The 19,357-nt window shown below is 46.7% G+C and overlaps 2 protein-coding genes across 5 annotated transcripts in view; both read left to right on the top strand.

The window, feature by feature from the left end:
- Window positions 1–13,209, top strand: part of LOC134555950 (interleukin-1 receptor accessory protein-like) — a 43,596-nt gene extending 30,387 nt beyond the window's left edge. For 3 of the 4 annotated variants that reach the window (XM_063408050.1, XM_063408052.1, XM_063408051.1), the window contains 7 exons: window positions 3–168; window positions 1,114–1,185; window positions 2,322–2,451; window positions 3,378–3,526; window positions 5,775–5,924; window positions 6,772–6,915; window positions 9,115–13,209. In XM_063408050.1, coding sequence (XP_063264120.1) covers window positions 3–168; window positions 1,114–1,185; window positions 2,322–2,451; window positions 3,378–3,526; window positions 5,775–5,924; window positions 6,772–6,915; window positions 9,115–9,560 — 1,257 coding nt within the window. In that variant the 3' untranslated portion in view covers window positions 9,561–13,209. Of the gene's footprint in view, window positions 1–2; window positions 169–1,113; window positions 1,186–2,321; window positions 2,452–3,377; window positions 3,527–4,654; window positions 4,994–5,774; window positions 5,925–6,771; window positions 6,916–9,114 lie in introns of those variants that run through there. The other variant, XM_063408054.1, reaches the window with a different exon arrangement.
- A 1,804-nt stretch (window positions 13,210–15,013) lies between these two features.
- On the top strand, window positions 15,014–17,238 carry LOC134555951 (uncharacterized). The gene has a single exon (XM_063408055.1). It carries the CDS (start codon window positions 16,049–16,051, stop codon window positions 16,721–16,723), a length of 675 nt encoding a protein of 224 aa, XP_063264125.1. The 5' UTR covers window positions 15,014–16,048; the 3' UTR covers window positions 16,724–17,238.
- The last annotated feature ends 2,119 nt before the right edge of the window (window positions 17,239–19,357 follow it).

Below are 19,357 nucleotides of genomic sequence, written 5' to 3'. Positions count from 1 at the left end.
AGGACTGCCACTCTGTGGATGGCTTCTATGAACGATATCCCCAAGGGCCCAGGCTTGTCATTGGCATTGTCCGCAGTGCGTATAAAGGGAATTACACTTGCATTGTGACATTCAAGGACCACGGAAGAACCTATAATCTCACCAGAACCATAAAGATGAAGGTGGTGGGTAAGAATGACTTTAAAATGTGTAAAATGCATGTGGGTAACTGCAGAAGTGGTAAAAGCAGCTGGAAGAGTTTGTTGCAGGATCCATTTGTGATTTTATTCAGTCTATGTTATCCAACTGACCTGGTGTATTTTCTCTTGCTGGGGTCAGAATTCTGTGACTGCCCAGAACATACTGCAGTAGAGGTCTCTCCACCACCATGTTAAACGCCCCAAACACAGAGAGTAGCCAGGCTCAGGCTGGTGAGGTTGAGCCCATGAGATGGCCAGGGGTACCCTCTGCTGGCATGTGAATGCATAACCTTGGCATTCCTGCTGGTGGTCTCCTGTGCCCTTTGTTCGTCACTGTTTGTGGGATTGTCACTTCATAGCCAACTTGTCTTGATCTTCTTGGAATCTCAAAGCCATTTATGCTGGGGTTGAGGCTGCTAATCAGCCAGGCAGAGCTTCAGGTACCCACTGCTTGGACACATCTGTCCCAGGCACAGATGTGCTAAGCTTACCTGCCAGGGAATTGTACAGTTTAAAAACCTAGTGAGCTGTAGGATACATTCTGAGTTCCATGGAAACAGCTTTTTTAGGGGTCAAAAGAAATATTTGTGACACAAAATGATGTTTGTATTTTGTTTTTTAGAAGCAGCAGTAAAAAGAAGCTGGTGCAGGTTATGCCTTGTGGGGGATGAGAAGGTTATGGAGCTCTTCTGATGTGAGAGGCCCAAACTAGCTTTCCTAAACTTTGGGAGATGCTCAAAATCTGGATCTGGCCCTGACTTTGGGGACTAGGATTAGAATTGTGTGTGCATGGAACTCTGCAGCAGGAATGCATTATGAGTTAGACTTGGGGGAACGTGCGGTGCGGCACGAGGGCATTTGGAGTGAGGCTGCAAGGATTCCAGTTTTTCACGAAATGTGGGTCCCCATGGGGGCTCTCTGTTGTCTCCTGCAGGATCTCCAAACAAGGCCTTGCCACCACAGTTCACCTCTCCAAATGAGAAAGTTGTGTATGAACTGGAAGCAGGTAAAGTCTAACACTCGCAGCCTGCCAGTGTAACCGGGAGACCCAGGCAGGCACAAAGCTCTCCCCTTCCACTGCATCCCTGGTGCTTTCCCTCACAGAGCACACGAGCTGCCTTGGGTTGCCTGGTAGATAGTGTGGGAGGCCACTTCTTGATGCCAGAATAGGAGAGCACAGCTTTAAAAGCTGATTTTTTGTAAGCACAACTAAAGACAGTCCGGCATGGAGACACAGAACTGCAGCTGCAGAAGCAGATGAAATGAGGACACTCAGCTGCTTAGGAGAATTCCCATAGGACTTTGTCTCAGCCCTGGCCCTGGCTGTGGTTTGCTCCCATTCTCTCTTATTCACCCCTAGAGTGGCTTCAGCCTTCTAGCCAATTCTTGCTCATCTCCCTTTTTTTGGCTGATGACTTCCTAATTAATGACAGCTCTCCTTCTGCTGACCTCGCAGCACTGGGTAATGGGGTACCACACCCTTTCCCTCACCCCTTCTCTCACACCATCAGTTTTGCCTAATAGCTTTTTGGAGCAATTCCCTATAACAAATGGATTGTGTCCCATTACATTGCTGTAATAAATGTGGTGGCAATGATGATGATTAGCACCAGAGTCTTCACTTTAAAGAACAGCTCTTTTGGCTCAGAAGGTCAGATTTCATCCATAGTCCTCTGTAAGGCAAAAATCACTTGCAGGCTGATTACCAAAATATTCACACTCCCAAGTCTGATCTTGAGCAGAAGTCATATTCCTGAAGAAGTATTTCCAAACCAAAATGCTTTTGTGGATCTTGATCCTTTATGGCAGTGGGATTGGTTAGCCCTGCCCAGCTTTCCAAGGAAGTGGTTGGCATGGAGCATGTCCCTTTTGTTGGGTCACTTGGTGCAGTCAAGGAATTTGTAACACATTTGAGAAGGCAGGATGTTTTTTTCGATTTATCTGTCTGTCACAAATCATCATGTCCAGGGATGTTAAGCTGTTACTACAATTCTTGTCAGAAAGTCAATGTTGGCTTCATTCCTTCCTGAAGGGAGAGAGAGCTCAGGCTGGTAGGATTTTGGAAAGCACGAAAGTAAGGGTGGTGCTGTTCCTGCACTGCAATACCTTTACTCCTAGGAGATGATGGTCCTTTCTTTACAGGTGATGACCTTATCCTGCCCTGTGAGGTTTTCTTCACATTCCTGAAGGACTCCCGGACTGAGGTGTGGTGGACCATAGATGGGAAAAACACAGATGACATCACAGACCCCAAGATAAAAGTCACACAAAGGTAACATGCAACGTGAACCTTCATTTATATCAAATCCCCTGGGTCCTGTGTGGGTACAGGCATGTGACAGTCCTAATGGGGTGTGTAGTCTCCCTGCTAATCAGAAGCCCCTGTGTCTGCACCATGCTGTGATGAGCACCAGGATCTCCAAGGAGGAGGCCTCCACACCTGGACAGGGTCATATTTACAGATGGATTTGAGGAAGCTTTGTTAACCAGTTCACATCATCATTTGTTCAGGTCCTGGTAGAGATGCCAACAGCTGCTGCTGTTCTGGGACTTATAAAACAGGGGTAGAGAATTCTATTTAGAGGAGTGTTCCCAAATAGCACAAGGGATAAAAGTGTTTCAGAAAAAGAGGCTGAAAACAAAAATGTAATATTATACATAGTATTGATTAGGAAGAATAGAGATTCAATCACATAAAGAACCGAGATGAGGATCAAAGTCCCATTTTCTGGATGCTGAATTGCAAGTGGAAGGCAGTCACTGCCCCAGTTGATTTGCAAACCAATGTAGAAAAAGGAAAGGCAAAAGGAAAAACTGTATCCTCATTTTGCAGACGGTCAATTCAGGCAGAGAGAGACAAAGTGACTCATCCAGGACTGCATAAGGAATGTGACGTGAGCTCTGAATCTTGAGTTCATGAGATCTTCTTGTTTATAGGCAAGAACTTCCATTTCCTCTAAAACGCAATGTGGCACAGCTGCAATGAGAAAATTATGAGCAGTAAAATAAATATTAAGGAAAATCAGATAAAGGAATAGCTGCAGCTGTATTACAATCTGAAGTGTATATTGATTTATAAATATCAAGTTATGTGTTTTGGCCTTTTTAAAGGAAGAGGTTATATCAGGGAAAGGAATATCTGCCACTAAAAACTTGCTGCACTTTCACATGTGTAATGCTCTAGTTTTTCTCTTACAGTGAAATTGCTCGAGATTTTGAAGACAAAACTCTGATAAGGACTCTGACGGTCGCAAAGGCCACGGCAGAGGAGCTGAGGCGGAATTACACGTGCTATGCCAGGAACGCCAAAGGCGAGGAGCGCAGCCAGGCCGTGGTGCGCATCAAAGGTGCGGGACCCGCAGGCAGGGCTCTGCAGGGAGGGTGCCCGGGGGGCTCTTGGGCCTTGCTGCCTTGAGCCTTGCCCTGCAAAACAGTAAGGGAGCAAAGAATTCCATCAGGCCTTTCTGCTGACACAGTCTGTTCTGTGGGCGCTGCACCGCTTCTGGGAGGCAGGGAACAAAGGGCCCTTCCACAGGCAAGTTCCTGGGAAGAGAAAGGACAGATCTGTTGTCCTTATCCCATCCATGTACCACAACTGATGCAGAGCTGAGGGGACAGGCTGCTTGAAATTATTTCAGGTTATTTGGTAGTGTGAAGGTTTTGCATGACACAACAGCTGCCAGTTGGCAGAAGAGTCTGCACTCGTTGGCATTGCTCGGGGAGTGAGACAGTCACACCATGGTGCTCTCTGGTTTTACTCCTTGCTGTCATGATGCTGCAGTCTAGATACAGCCACCTCAGCATGGATGGTATAGACTGATTCAGCTCTGTTCTGTGTGGGTTTTTCCTACATCTTTTTTTCATCCAAGATTTTGTTCTAGTTTCCCAGACCCACCTCTCAGTCATAAAAGCTATGTGAGTCTTCCTGATTAAGGTGGATTTTTCTGCCTCTTTATCAGCCTCATCTAGAGCTTCAGCACTTGCTTTTACTGTGAGTCAGACCTCCCCTCTCCCAGAGTGAATGCTGCCATGGCTTGTGTAGCTCACACCAGACACCTTCCCTCTACTCTGCATTATAAGCATGGGAAGGCTCATGGAGTTCTTTACTGGAAGATCTTTTTATTCTTGGTACTTGTCCTCCTTTTTTAGTCTCATTCCATTGAGACAAACCTTTTCTGGATTGTTAAGGAGGAACAATAGACCACACACATAACTGAGAAAGGCTGAAACCATCTGTCACTGTGTTCATATTCCATATATAATTCTTGTGGGGTGATAATATTTGTACATGTAGCAGAAGTGAATCTGAAATACTCAGATTCTTTCTCTATATATCAGTGCCTAAATACTGTTTTCTAGTGGACCGATCTGTACTATCCTCCCTGTTCCTCCCCACGTGTGTTCTTGGTTATTTGACTGGGTTTGCTTTAAGCAGACATGGTTACTCACCACTCCTTCTTCCCTCTGTTCCACAGCAAACTCCAAGAGATATCCCTAGCTGCTACTGGCAGAGCAACCTTATGCTAAGCTCAGTGCAGCCCATCCCACTGTAGGTCCCATAGGAGCATCAGGCATGCCAGAACCTAACCCCTCAGCACCTGGATTACAGTTTTTTAGCAAGTGCCTCTATAGGTTGGCACCAACTCTTTGATTACATTAGGTCATACACATTTCTTGCTTTTTCTGGATGATTTCCCTCTCCTTCTCATGTACTTCTGCTGCTCATCACCTAGTGAACATTGATAAATTCCTTGCAGTTTTGATTTTGTAATTCAGTTTTATTAGAAATTTATTAAATACTGGAATTTGGTGGTTTTTCCTCTCCCTGTTGTTCTTTTATTGTGCAGTTTGCCAATTTGCACATCAACTGCCACCAACAGAGTTGCCCAGGGATACAGTTAGAATTTTTCTGTCCCTAATACAAAGAAGCAGCAGTGGTGTGACAGACAGTGTATGAGTTGGAGGGGGCCTGTGATGTTCTGGCTTGACGCCCACACATTGCCCTGTTTGTTTGCAAGCATTTCAGCTTTTCTGTAAGGAACTCTGATTCTTCTTTCATGTTAGAAAAGAGTCAGGCCATGGCTAGTTATATCCTTGGTGTCAGTCTGGGACAAGCCATGAGACCTGTGTCTGTTTGATAGGGAGGGAGAATGGTAACCATTGCCTTTATTTTGCTGCAGATGCTTTATCTGGATCTCTTAGAAGTCAGAGCAGTTGTGTTTCCCCAAGAGGTTGCTGGTACTGCTGAGAAAGTCACGTTCATGTTCTGGCTTTGGACTGTGCAGGTTTCTATCACCAACAGGTCGTTCTACCACCTGGCTGCTCCCCTGGTCTCACTCAGAGACAGAAGTCCAGTTATGGCCTTGCTCTGCCAGCATAACCAGACCCAATAACCCAGAATGGGGCTCCAGGGTGGCCAGCCATCACGTGTCCTGTCAGAAAAGCCTTGGCTTGGCCACCTTACTCTGAAGGGTCAGCTTGGCTCCTGGCTGTTCCTCTGTGGTGTTTGGCAGCACGTGACAAAAGCTTCTTCCTGCCCAGTGGAAGGTCCAACCTGCTCTTTAACCTTGACCTCCTGTGTATTCTTGTACTCAGTTGTAGCACCCAAGTACACTGTGGAGCTGGCCTGTGGCCTGGGGGCCACCATCCTGCTGGTTGTGGTCCTCATAGTCGTCTATCATGTGTATTGGCTTGAAATGGTCCTCTTCTATCGGGCTCATTTTGGAACAGATGAAACCATTCTAGGTAAGGAGTGAAAAAGCTTTCATTTATTTATCCTGCTGCAGGCCAGACCCTTTGTTTTCATATAGTAATTTTCCTATAAGCTATTTTTAGCCCTCTTGACAGCATAATGATATTTTGACCTTCCATTTCTCTATCTACATGCAGTTGTGTGGGTGACTGCTCATTAGAGCAAGAGCAGTCAGGCTTTTAGCTCAGGGAAAAGGAGAAAGAAGTCCTCTGTATTCTCTACAGAGGTGGAGCATGGGCATGCCAGGCTCCCCAGGGCCCTGCCCTGCTGATCTAGCTGTATCATCCAATCTAGACTGTCAAGATACGTCATCAGGTTTCAGTAAGTCCTTGATTTCCCTGGTGACTCCACGTAAAGGATTCATGATCTGATCCAGAGTGATCTGCTTTAAAATGTGGGAAGGCATCCAAAAGGATGGATGTGGAAATCACCGTTCTGTCCTCAGTTCTTCCACAGCTTCCCTGTGTTACTGAGAGTTCACTGCTAGGGACTCTGAGGTGAGATTTGCTCCTCTGGAGGAGGAGGAGGGTGTTTGAGCCCTTGCAGCTTGTGGTGTGAACCTGCCACGGGGGTGCGGCAGCTCTCGGAGGGTGTAGGCAGGGTGCAAGTCTGTGTCTGGTGGGACTGCTCGTGTGGATAGACAGCAGCCAGAGGGAGCAGAGTCAAAGATGTCAAAAGACAAAAGAGGCCTGGACAGAACGGGTTGAGCTGTGGAAATCTGCAGTGCCTGGGCTCCAAGTGAGCCTTCCTACCTGCTCCTCTTGCGAGACCAAGGCCCAGCATGGGCAGTATTACAGTGTCCCTTGTGCCTTTGTGTGTCCCTGTGCCCCCGCTGCCCAGACGGGAAGGAGTACGATGTGTACGTGTCCTACGCACGCAACGCGGAGGAGGAGGAGTTCGTGCTGCTGACGCTGCGAGGAGTCCTGGAGAATGAGTTTGGGTACAAGCTGTGTATCTTCGACAGAGACAGCCTCCCTGGGGGAAGTGAGTATCTCACAGGAGGCTGTGCTCCATGCACCTCCTCTCTCTATTGTTCTCTGGGGTACTGATCATTGATTGCAACAAGCCTATCCAGATCATCTTTTGGATTTTTTGTTAATGAACCTTTTATGGTGTCTTCTAATGTTTTTTGCTTCCATGACCGTCTTGCAGATGCTCCAAGCCACCAAAATGATACCTGTGGGGATGGTGGCTGGTTGTTTCAGTTGCTCTTTCCAGGAGTGATGTGCAGGAATGTCAGCGTGGGGAATCGGAAAACTGACCTTCATGCAAGCCCTCTGAACTCCCTTAAAAAACAGGATAAAGTCAAGGCTGGAAGAGGCAGGGAAAGTGTTATACTGGACCAACTCACAGAGAGTAATGGTGAATTCTTGTAAAAACCAGGAGTGTCTACTTCAGGAAGGAGTGGAAGGTGCCAAAATTAGTGAGAAGATAACGTGCATCCCATTCATCATTGTTAATTAGGGAGTTTGTGTCTAATAGGGCATACAATTAAGCTACTATTATTGAAAGTACTTTGTTGCAGGTAGTGAGACTCATCTCTTCAGTAAGATGTAGTCCTTTTTTACTGTTTTGACATCATACAAGGTTCTGGACATCGTGTCTGCTTCAGGGAGGCAGGGAATCACCAAGGATGGAAGTTTGTGAAGCTATCCAGATACACATACTTTCACACAAGTTCCATAGCAAGGGCACAAATCTAGACAACACTCTTGATTTTCAATTTTTTGGAGGCTGACTTGGTTGTATGAGCCTGATGATCCATCTCCCTCCTGTTCCCTCTGCTGCTTATTGCCCTGTTCACTTTGGAGGGTGTCATTTTTCTCCCAGCACAGCTGTCCTGGGCTCTCTGTCCTTCACCCTTACCCCCAGACGTTCCCATCCCTGTCCCCCTCAGTTCCCTGCCAGCCTTAAGCCAGCGCCAGCCCTGCGGAGCGCTGCCGGAGTGTTTTGTCACTGCACTGCTGTCTGTGATGCTGCTGGGGCTTCCCTGGAGCTTCTTAGCCAGGATTTGACTAATCTTCTCAGGAAAGCACGGTGGGCCAGGAAATAGCTTTTGGCAGCTGGTGTCATGCCTCCAGAGTGTGCATCTGTGTCATGGGTAGAGAGTTATGTTGTCCTTGATGAAGAAACAGTGGGAGATGGATTATCCTGTGAGTTAGCTGACAAGAACTAATCAAACATGCTTGACAGCTAAATGAAGTTGTCTGTCAGCATTATTTTACTCTCCATTGTAATTTCTGACCAGTCAAGAGCGTTCCCTTATCAAGGAAGTGTGGGAGATCCTGCAGCAGAGAGTACAAGCTCTGGGATTCACACTTACAAGGGATTTTCACATTAATTACAGGAAGGTGGCCAAGGACAGTCTACCTGCAGATGTTAGAAAATTAAAGAGGATCCATAGTTGCCATGGTATTTCTCCAGCTCAAAGGGTGACATTTTTTGGACACTTCACCAGAAGTCCTCAGAGTCAGTTCTAAAAATGCTCTAATCTGCTTTCATAGAAGACAGTTCAGGGACAGATGGATGAGGAACAGGAGTTAGGATGGTAGCATTACCAAAGCAAATTAACACATGAGGACACTTGGGGAGGGGGTACTTATTTTGTGTGGGAAACTGAGGAAAGAGGAGTGAAGGGACTATCCAGAGTAATTCTATCTGCTAGAGAAGAATGTAAGCATAGACGTTCAGGCTTCCTAAAGCCTCTTCAAAGGGAGTCTTTCCCTTGAGTTCCTGTGTTATTCAGCTGGTAGTTTCCTTGCTTGGCTCCAGAGAGCCTCTTTTTTCCCTCTCACTAGAAGGCAGCTAAATCTCAGCCTGAGATCAGCAGCCCTCTTGGCCACAAGGCATCCTCACAGCACTGGGTGGTGTCACTCATGTGTAGTACAGTGACTTTTAGTTGTAGCTCTCTTGGTTACCTCTGTGTAGCATGGAGAGGAGGAAATGCATTGATAGGTAGTCTGGAGCTGATGGAGAAGATGTCACTCTTTGGGGTAGTGGGAACCAGCCCTGGTGTAGGAGGTTCCACCTGGAGTCACTTACAGGGTTGGGAAGCACCAGTGTAGCCTAGCGAGGGCCTCCAAGGGATTTATTGTCCCCTTCAAGAGGCACCTGTTGCCACAGCAGCAGCTCGGCAGCGTGTTCTTGGGCATCACTAACCACCTCAATGTTTCTTTCTCCCAGTTGTCACAGACGAAACCCTGAGCTTCATCCAGAAAAGCCGACGTCTGCTTGTTGTCCTGAGCCCCAACTACGTCTTGCAGGGGACACAGGCCCTGCTGGAGCTCAAGGCTGGCCTAGAGAATATGGCCTCCAAGGGCAACATCAAAGTCATTCTAGTGCAGTACAAAGCCATCAAGAAGAGCAAAGTGAAGGAGCTGAAGCAGGCCAAGGCGGCCTTGAATGTCATTAAATGGAAAGGCGAGAAATCCAAGTTCCCAAAGGGCAGGTTCTGGAAGCAGCTGCAGGTGGAAATGCCAGTGAAAAAAATTAGCAGGAGTTTAAGCCTTGATGGGTTGATGCATATTCCTGAAAAATGTTTGACACAATCAGAAAATAAACCAAAACACACCGCAAAAATCCACATGTTAGGCCAGGGAGTGGGGAGGAACTCAGGGTTTTTTCCATGAAGGACCATGTCCCCAGCATTTCAGAGGATAGTCATGTTTTCTCTGCAGCTTTGATATTACTCTGTCAATAGAGAGACCAAAGATGCAAACACCTGCTCTCTGTAAATGTATGTCCTTGTTGTCAGCCACACAAGCCCTGGGCTTAAGGTCTAAATTTGCTATTCAGCTGGGATGCATCCAGCACCTTGTGATAGCATGGCCAGTACTCCTAGATCTAGCTCCTATGGGACCTTCATTAGCATCCAGGACAGAGCTTCTTTCCACTCCTAAGTGACTTCACTCCTTTCTGGTCCTCAGTCTCTGTTGCAGAGGCTGAGGAACAATTTGCAGGGTGGCTCCAGTGTAGAGCCTTCCCTGCATGCCCCAGGTATGTAGTCCCAGTCACTTGTGGGGTCACAGACTCCTGCTGCACTGCTGGGAGTGTACGCTCTTGAAGCTCCTCATCTTTGCTCCCCAAATTTCCTTTGAAGCAGATGCATCCAATGGGAAATGGCTGTTACAGAAGCACTAAAGAAACCCCACAGCTCTTCTGGGTGCTATTTGTATTGTAGCACCTCTAGTAACAAGTGGTCAGTCTCTGGGATTCTGCAGTCTCACAAGTACCCCAGATCCTTCAGAGCTGCTTGTAATCCAGGGAAATCTCTCATGAATACAGGCTGTGGAGCATGTGAGGGATGTTTCTTGGTAGAGTAAACTCAGGGACTTCACAAGCACTACAAGGAACCCAAATGTACTACTGAACCTGCCTACTGTCTCTGCCATTGGCTGGGAAAAAGCATCATGCAAGGTGCTTCCAAGGTCTTTGGGATGACACTGCATAGAAGTCCAACTCAGAAGGACACCCCACAAACTTACTTGAACTTCCTAAAAACTACTAGTTCTGTCCATGTAGGTAAGACTGTGAGGACAGGCTGAGAAAGCTGGGGATGTTCTCCCTGGAGAAGGCTCCTGGGAGACCTTTTTGTGGCCTTTCAGTGCTTAAGGGGGCTTATAAGAAAAGTGGGGACAGACTTTTTAGTAGGACCTTTTGCAATTACCCCTTTAGGGACAAAGGGTAATGGTTTTAAATAAAAGAGGGTAGACTCAGACTATATTTAAGGAGGACATCTTTTACAATGAGGGTGGTAGAACACTGGCACAAGTTGCCCAGAGAGGTGGTGGATGTCCCATTCCTGGAACCATTCAAGGTCAGGTTGGACAAGGCTGTGAGCAATCTCATCCAGTTGAATATGTCCCTGCTTACTGCAGGGAGAGTGGCCTTTGAAGGTTCTTCCCAACCCAAATTATTCTATGATTTTATGCCAGGTTATGAACAACATCACCATTTCTAATTCAGAGCTTAGGTTTAAAACTAGCTTTGGCTTTACAAAGCAAGTCTCTCCCCATCTTGATTCCAGCCCAGAGCTGCAGAACAGAGGGTGTATCTCAACTTCTGCAACATTTGTACAAAATGGAAGCACAAAACCCTGCTGTGTAGGTGTCCTTGCTTCAGCAGGAGAGGGCATGGTGAGTAACCCCCATCACACAGTTCATGCTGAGCAGGGGAGTTTCCTCTCTCTTGTAGGACAGACCAAAGCACAGTGGGGCCTGGCGTTGACTGGTGCTATGGTTCACAATGTTTTCAAATAAAACTTCAGCCTCTGGGGTGTCTCCATACTCCTGCAGCTCCTACTGTAAGGTCCTTCCCACTTAATTGTGGAGTTCAGTATTACACACACCAAGTGCATGCTTATTTTTATTGGTGATGGTTGCTCCTGAGTCACCTTTGGCTCATGCATTCATTCTCTTGGTGTCCAGTGGGTGAAGCATAAGCATTCATAATGGCACTATAAAAGCACTACAATTAGGAGTCTATGCACTGTTCACCCTACTGAGCTGGGAGCTTTGAGAGCATCCCAGTAAAGAGCCCAGCCTTAAAGGTGTGGGACTGAATCCTGGTATCAGGGAAACCTTTTGCCATTAGCGTTTTACGATTACTAATGTTATTCCAGGGCTGCAGGGAGCTCCAGCCCCCCATGCCCTTATTCAGGTACTGTATGTCGTGTTTAGGAATGGTACTCCACAATTCAGTGCTCCCCCTGAAACCATGTGCCCTTCATCTTCTCCCTCTCCCTCCCTGTGCAGGGGGCAGGAGAGGAGAATAGGAGGCACAAAAGGTAAAGATCCCACTGTGAGATAAGAAAAATTTACTGGAAACAGCAATGAGCTAAGAAAATTAACATTAACAACAATAATACTGGTGATAGAGGGTACAAGAAATGAACGAATCCCATGGAAAAACCCCCTGACATTTGACTATATCCAACCATTCCTTTTGCTGCACTGCACTGGCCCAGCTGTGCCATGCTGGGACCCTTTCTCTCCAAAAGAGATCCCCTTCCCCCCAACCCCTTAAAAATGCAAGGTGGTCTAGAATAACTTCAGTGTCCTGGACATGGCCCCTCCTGACTACTGCAAAAACTAACCCTGTCCTGGCCGGAACCAGGACACTGTACAAATGTGTAACAAATAAAGCTTCTTTCTTACCATCCCCTTCATCTTTCCCACCCTAAGTAAGCTTTGATTTAAGCAGGTAAAATTGCAGTCAGCTTCACTGGAGGCAGTGGAGCTCTTCATCTGCTCAGAGGTGCCTAAAAGTTTTGTTATGAGCTTTTCTACTATGGTTGTCTGTGGAGGGACAGAGCTGCTCTCCACACTCCAGATAACTTCATTTTAAGAGATAGCACCCAAACCCATGCTCAGCCTTGTGAACCCATTGCAACCCTGTCATTGTGCCCAGCTTCACTTTCCTGTTTGTGTTTTAAGCATTTCTCTAATCAGCTGCCAGATCTGCAGGCAGAGGGAAGGCCCTGAGACCAAAGCAAAGCTGTGTTAGATTCCCATATGATTTTAGAAAGATTGACTCCCAAATATTTACAAATTGAGTTGACATCCCAGACCTCACTACATCACATCTCACTTTTGGCTGAGTTACCAAGAGAATTTATGCTGATGTTTTAGTAACTCTGATTATTTTGCTGATTTTATTGAAAGAATTTTCCAAATAATTAATAGACATGGACTTTCTCAGACATAGACGGCAATGGTCTTTGGTTAACATTGCAACCCCAGAGCAGGGTTACTGAGAGACATCAGCAGAGCACCCACAAGGTGAAAGGTGAGATGGTTTGGAAGGGGCCTGAGTGGTCAGAGGGAGCAGTGTGGAAGGCATAGAGCAGATTCCACTCACCCAGGAGCTTTACCACTGGCTTTGCTGGGGTCTTTCAGGCCAGGAGTAAAGCCCAGTGCCAACTGTAAAGCAGATCTGCACCTCAGATACGCCTGTCATTTCATTCTCTGCCCCATGTGGTTTCCATTGTGGGATTCTGTCACAGCATCCGTCTGAATCAGTTGATTCATTTGAGTTTCTGTGCTTTAACCCAACATTTATCAATATGCAGCTCATGCAAAGTTCCTCATTGTTTTTTCATCGGGAAACAGCGTGGCACAAATTGGAAAAAATATCCTCCTTGCCTGTGCTGTTTGATGTTGTACAGCCGTTCCAGTTTTCCCTTTTCTGTATGTTTTTGCCTTTGTGTGATTTGGTCTGTGAAGTGTCAGTATTATTTTATTTTGCTTTTCAATAAAACATTTTCATTTTTGCATTTCAGTCCTTGTGCATTTCTCATAAGTACCATCTTCCCATTATGTCTGCAAAATGCTGTTAAAGAAAGATGATTGTGTGTAGTCCAAGCATCAAGATCATTTGGGGCTCTCCTTGGGACGAGACATTTTCCTGGCTGTTTCTGAGGCACCTGAGCTCCCAGGGCCATCCAAGCAGAAACACAGTGACACACAGCATTCAGATGTCTCACAGCAGTGGACATGCACACACAGAAAGTCTCTGATCGGAAGAGTGCTCACTTGGCAATCACAAGACAGAAAGACGGGAAGGCAACCTAATCTCTCTGTTTTAAAGATCAAATCAGAATTTTAGAAATCTGTCCAAACCACAGAAATCAAACTCACTCTCAGACTACTTTTCCCATCAGCTTCTAGGTCCACTCAGCTTCTTATTTTCTCATCCAAGTCACTTTCTGGCCCATTCCCCATGTTTGCCTGCCCACAGGTAAGTTGAGAGACAGCCCAGCACTTCCAGATCACTAGCAAAATGAGTATCTGTGACAATCTATGGCTTTGAGGTCTGGGTATGGGATCTCTGACCGAAATCCTTATAATCTCTTACATCTTTGGGGTGCATTGGGGAGACACAAGTAAACCAATAAAAATATGTGGTGTCTTTTGCAAACATTTAGTAAAGACGAATGGGTTTTTCTCATAAAAAGCAGGTAACCAAGAATATTGAATCTCCATGCCCCTGCAGTGTTATTGCTGCCTGTCCCATCCAGTGCTGTTTCACTGGGAGGGAAGATCCTACCTGCACACTGTGAAGTGTCTGCTCAGGATTTTTCCTGAGCTGGGTAAACATTGCAAACTGAACATCCCAAGGTATCCTGGTCAGCCAAGTCTAAATGCATCCCATTCTCAAAACCAAAGATATATTTGGAAATCTGAACACCTTCCCTGCCAAAAATGAGTCTCAAAAAAAATGTCAAAAAACTGTAAGTGTCAAAAAAAATAAAGTCTCAAAAAGTGTTGCAAATTCAAAATTGATAAAACCAGCACTGTCACCTCAATCAAAACATTTCATTTCAGCAGCATCAGAGTCATTCATGTTAATTGAACCTGGGCTTTTTGGGCAGGCAAGTAGAATAGGTGACCTCTCAGGGGCTGCTCCTGCTTACATTTTGCTGTGGTTCTGTGATTCCAGTTTCAAAAGGAAAGACCTTTCAAACCAGCAAAAGAGCTTTTTCTTTCACAAACTGTTGAAGCCTAGCTGTTTTCAAAATAGATTTCAATCAGTTGTAGAAAAGTTTGAATGAGATCTGGACTTAGTAAATTGGATATGGCTGCCAATTCTTTATGCCTTTGAAATAGGGTGGTAAAAATGTGTCATGGTGATAAGTGATAATTCTGACAGAACTGACTATCATCTACTTTTGGTTTCAATGAATCAGAGTTTTTCTGTGTGTGTTGGGAGTAAAAATCCCCTCAAAGTTTTTATACAAGAAAAAAAAAACCCTCAAAATAATTTGACTTTAATTCCATTATTTTGTTAACAAAATAGTGCCCTACTTCGTCCATTAGGATATTACTGTATGATCATTTTTCCTATCTTGGTCTCCAAATAATCTAGTGACAGTGGGTTTTACAGCTAGTCATGCTTCTTTGAAAAGTACTGCTCTGTACAATATTAAAATAAGGTGCATCCAAATGCAACACAGTACACCTGCTGCGAGATAAGAGACAGACAGGTGCTGGGAGAATTAAAAGGCATTGCCATTGCAGGGAAGGAACAGTATTTTTATTCATATAAAAGACCAGTGTTCCACTGCCAAGGAGAGGGGAGAGTCTCCAGCCTGAGGAATGAAGCAGGAGGTAGTTCTTCCTTCTAGAACAGCTCTTTGAAAGACATTCCTAGAGGCAGATTTTTCTCTCTGAATGTGCAAGAGCTCTTGCTGTAATGATCCTTGCCCTGCTTGAACACCAACTTGTCCTTGGGTCCCCTCTCATCTCAGGCACTAGCACTTAGCAAGTGTATGAGTTTTTAAATTTTTTTAGTTTTATTACTCAGCTTTTGTTAAATTGTTGAGTGCCACAGACATATAGTTCCCATCCTTTCCAGTGCTCATCTTTTAGCCACTACACCTTCAATATGCTCTCTGCATCCCAAGCCACAGGTAGAAGTTCAAGGACATCCTTCAGGTTTGCTGCTTTTCAAAATTCGTAATAAAAGAGATGTCGCTCTTGCCTGGCACAATTCCAGCTAAGCTTCTTGCTGAGCTTTACAACTTGCAATTAATCCCAAGAAATGCTTTGAAGGACAGTATTTCCATGCCCCATGATGCCTAGGGGAACTGGTGAAGGGGTTTAAGGCTGACATTTTTGCTTTCTAAATTTGGAGGTTTCTACATAAAGATGAGAGAACATGATGGGGGGAGGTGGGCCAGCCCCTGCAGTTCAGGCTGGGGCAGGATGACACGATTGCTTTGATGCCCTGATGCAAAGAGTTGCTCAAGCTGTGGGCAGGTGGTTCCCAAGCAAGACCCACCCTTTATCAAATACCTGCAGTTCCCTGGGCGTGACTGATGCTGTGCAGGGCAGAAGTCAGAGTACAGTCATGGCATGTCCTGGCTTCTCATTTGCCACCTCAGCCTTCTCAAAAACCCACTGTGCAGCAAAAATGCTGCTGGCAGGAGTGTGGGCAAGTCAAAAGTCACAGCACTTGTGCCAGGTTTCCCTCTGTGGGAAGAGGGATCTGTGCCACCAAACAGCTTCCTTAGCTTTTCTCTCCCCACTCCCTTCTCCCTGTGCACCCCAACTCCTCTGCCCTTGTGCTCTTAGATACCACTGAAGCCGTGTTCGACTTCATCCAGAGGAGCCGCAGGATGATCGTGGTCCTGAGTCCCGATTACTTGACAGAGAAGAGCATCAGCCTCCTGGAGTTCAAGCTGGGCATCATGTGCCAGAACGCCATAGCCACCAAGCTGATCGTGGTGGAGTACAGGCCGCTGCAGTGCACCCACCCCAGCATCCTGCAGCTGAAGGAATCCGTCTCCTTCGTCACCTGGAAGGGGGAGAAGTCCAAGCGCTCGGGCTCGCAGTTCTGGAAGGCGCTGCGGCTGGCGCTGCCGCTGCGCAGCCTGAGCGCCAGCGCGGGCTGGAACGAGAGCTGCTCCTCGCAGTCGGACATCAGCCTGGACGCCGTCCAGAGGAGACGGAGCCGCTTGAAAGGGCAGCCCGACCCACGGGGGGCCACCCCTGTGACTCTCACTCGCGGAGGGACGGCCTCGGCCTCCGAGTCGAGGGCCAAACACCGAGCCAAGCACTTCCTGACGTGCCGGTGTTGCGGGACCCGCTGCCCCGGCAGCAGCAGACACAAGCAGCAGGCTGCGGCCGAGCCCCGGTGGGACAGTCACCTCTGCAGCCCGGGCTCGGGCAGGGCCGGGGCTCAGGGCCCTCAGGGCAGGGCCCGCGCCGAGCCCCCGCCGCCACAGGGCCCCGCTCTGGCGCTCTGCCATTACAGTGACCTGTCCAACAACAATGACTTCTACGTGCTCTAACCCACAGGCCGAAGCACTGCTGGTGCTGCGGCACAGAGAGAAACTCACTGCGGCCTCAGGATATTTTTACCATGTCACAGGCTGGCACGGTGCCACTGAGTGTCAGTCCCATGCCTGCATGGAGGACTGCAGCAATGTCACTGCTGGTGACCTGAGCCAGGGACCTGCAGCCATGCACGGAGCAGCGGCTGGGGGCTTCCTGCCCGGGTGCTTCTCCTGAATTTAAATTGCCAAGTGGAGCTGAAAATGTGTTTCTCTGGCGTTGCTTTTTCCACACCGTGGCTGAGTTTGCAGCAGGGCTGCTGCTGGGGTGGGCTGCAGGAGCACAGGTCCTCAGCTGGGCCCTGGCAGGGAGGGAGCGGGGAGAAGCCATCCTGCTGGCAGTGACCTCTGGAGAAAGGGCAGCAAGCCTCCTGCATTTTGCAAAGGCTACAACTTTGCTAATGAGGGTAATGGGAGCCCCTGCCACTGCAGTTATCCACTGTGGTATAAAAGAACTTGCTCAACAGTTTTAAGACGAGCCCTTTCTCTCTAAATAAAATTGTTTTCTTTAACCTGCTGTTGTAAAAAGTTCCATAGGAAATGGTAAATGCTGTAGCATTATTCACCAGGCAGTGCTTGGAGGAATGGTTTACCCAAGCTGACTGAGGTCCCCTCCTGTTCCCAGAGCTTGCAATGGGCTCCTGGGCTTGGTCCCTATGCCTGCTTCACCATGTGATGAATTTGTTGTGTCAGTTGAGTGGCCTTCCACACAGCAGGAAAGAAAACCATTACAGGGAATATGATTAAAAAAATTCTCTGAGTAGTCAATGAGCTCAGGGATAGGAGCAACACCTCAAACACTCACAGAAAACCTCTGGCGCTGAATCTGAGGGGTCAAAACTCAACCACACTTCATTAAATAACCAAAAGAGCCTTTGAACAGTCTCCCTGGGGCTGCTGTTTTATCAGTCTGTTGAGCTGGCTGTCAGCAGTGTTTCCCACTCTTCTCCTGCACTGAAAACTTCATTTGTCTCATTCCACATTGTGTAAGGGCTTATCTCCCCACCAAGGAAGGGTGCTAATCCTGGGAGTTGGTTGCTTGCCTTCAGCTGATGCTCTGGCATTGACAGACCCGCTAATGCACTGCATTTGTTTTCTTTCCCTGAGACCAACAAAGGTCTCCTTCACCACTCTAGTCAGTCTAGTAATTGCATATCAGGTTGACAAGTAATTATTTTTCTTCTGCCTTGAAACTATGATCTGAGCCCTTGGGCTACAGGGTCTAGTGGGATACAGGACCCCTGTCTCAGGTGAACTTGCTGGAGCTGTGAGGAAGGAGGGAGCCATGTCTCCCTCATTTTAGTAGTGCTGAAGTCCAGTTCTAATTCATATACCACTTTCCTTCCCTCAGCAGATCCTCTTCCTCAGTATTGCCCTGACTTTTTTGATCCTTTCCTTCTGAGATCAAACACAGCTGACAGCTCTCCTGTTACAAGCCTCTGTGAGCTGAATCCTAACAGCCTTCTGCAACAGACTGAGAAACAGAAACCAAAAAACCCGGTGCTGAGTCAATCTAAATAAAACAAGGGCAACAAACCCCTACTATAGGAGTTAAAAATTCAGACTCTGAAGAAGTTTCCAGGTGTGGATTTCTCTCTAATTTCCATCAGAAACATTGTAAATTGCTCAGAAAAGCTTTGTCCATATGTGGCTAGTCTCAGTGATCAGAGGAGAAGCAGGAATGAGATATTTGGAAAGCAAGCTGATACATTGCAGGTTGTGTTGTAAGACATAATCAAAATGCTGTGAAATTACTCCAGTTGCTTACAATTAAATGTGGGATGGTACTGTCAGTGAGTCTGGTAGTGCTGAAAAGTGCAGCTACAAAATATAAATACTTTGTAATCAATCAGCCTCCAGAGTCAACATATTTGTTATTTGTTGGCATTTAAACAGCTTTTATTGACAGACTTTGCCCTTATTTGTGTGTGTATTGTCTCGGTTGACTACAACAATGCAGAGATAGAGGAAACAACAGCTGGAGCTCCTCACAGATGCACAAAATGGCCAAATGCAGCTTTTTGGGGCAAATTGTCACCTCTTCATGAAAGAACAAATGCAAATTGGTAATGACCATTGCTTTTCCTGATGCTTTGAAAGAGCCAGTGCAATTTTACCACTTCTTTTCTGACCCATCAAATGAATCCAGGGTCTTGTTTGCTCTCATAACAAATACTGAGACATAGTGGATTCCAGTGTGTGTGGAGACCCTGCCTCCCAAGGCCAAGGTCCCTGGGGCAAAGGCACATCACATTGGAGGGATGTCTGAGCAAGGACATGGGAACAAACCCTAGAACCAATTTCCATTCTGTTTGTCTCTTATGCTAAGGAAGTTGTTAGAAGTACCCAAAGTCCCAGCTTGATGTCCTACTTTAGGACCAGAACAAACTCATTGCAGAGTTGAATTCTGTTCTCTGAAAATGTGTTAAAATCTGTCCATGTCCCATCTGACACCAACTGGTGCAGATGGACTGCAGTCACTGCTCTTTTCTCTGGTACACGTGCATTTGCCAGTTGAACACAAAAATGTAATAATTTCCAAAGTTAACTGGCAGCACAGCATTACAACCTCCTTCATCCCACATAGTTCTT

The sequence above is a fragment of the Prinia subflava genome, chromosome 11 (genome assembly GCF_021018805.1).
Source record: "Prinia subflava isolate CZ2003 ecotype Zambia chromosome 11, Cam_Psub_1.2, whole genome shotgun sequence".
Taxonomy (NCBI): Eukaryota; Metazoa; Chordata; class Aves; order Passeriformes; family Cisticolidae; genus Prinia; species Prinia subflava.
This window is presented reverse-complemented; position numbering and strand designations above follow the sequence as displayed.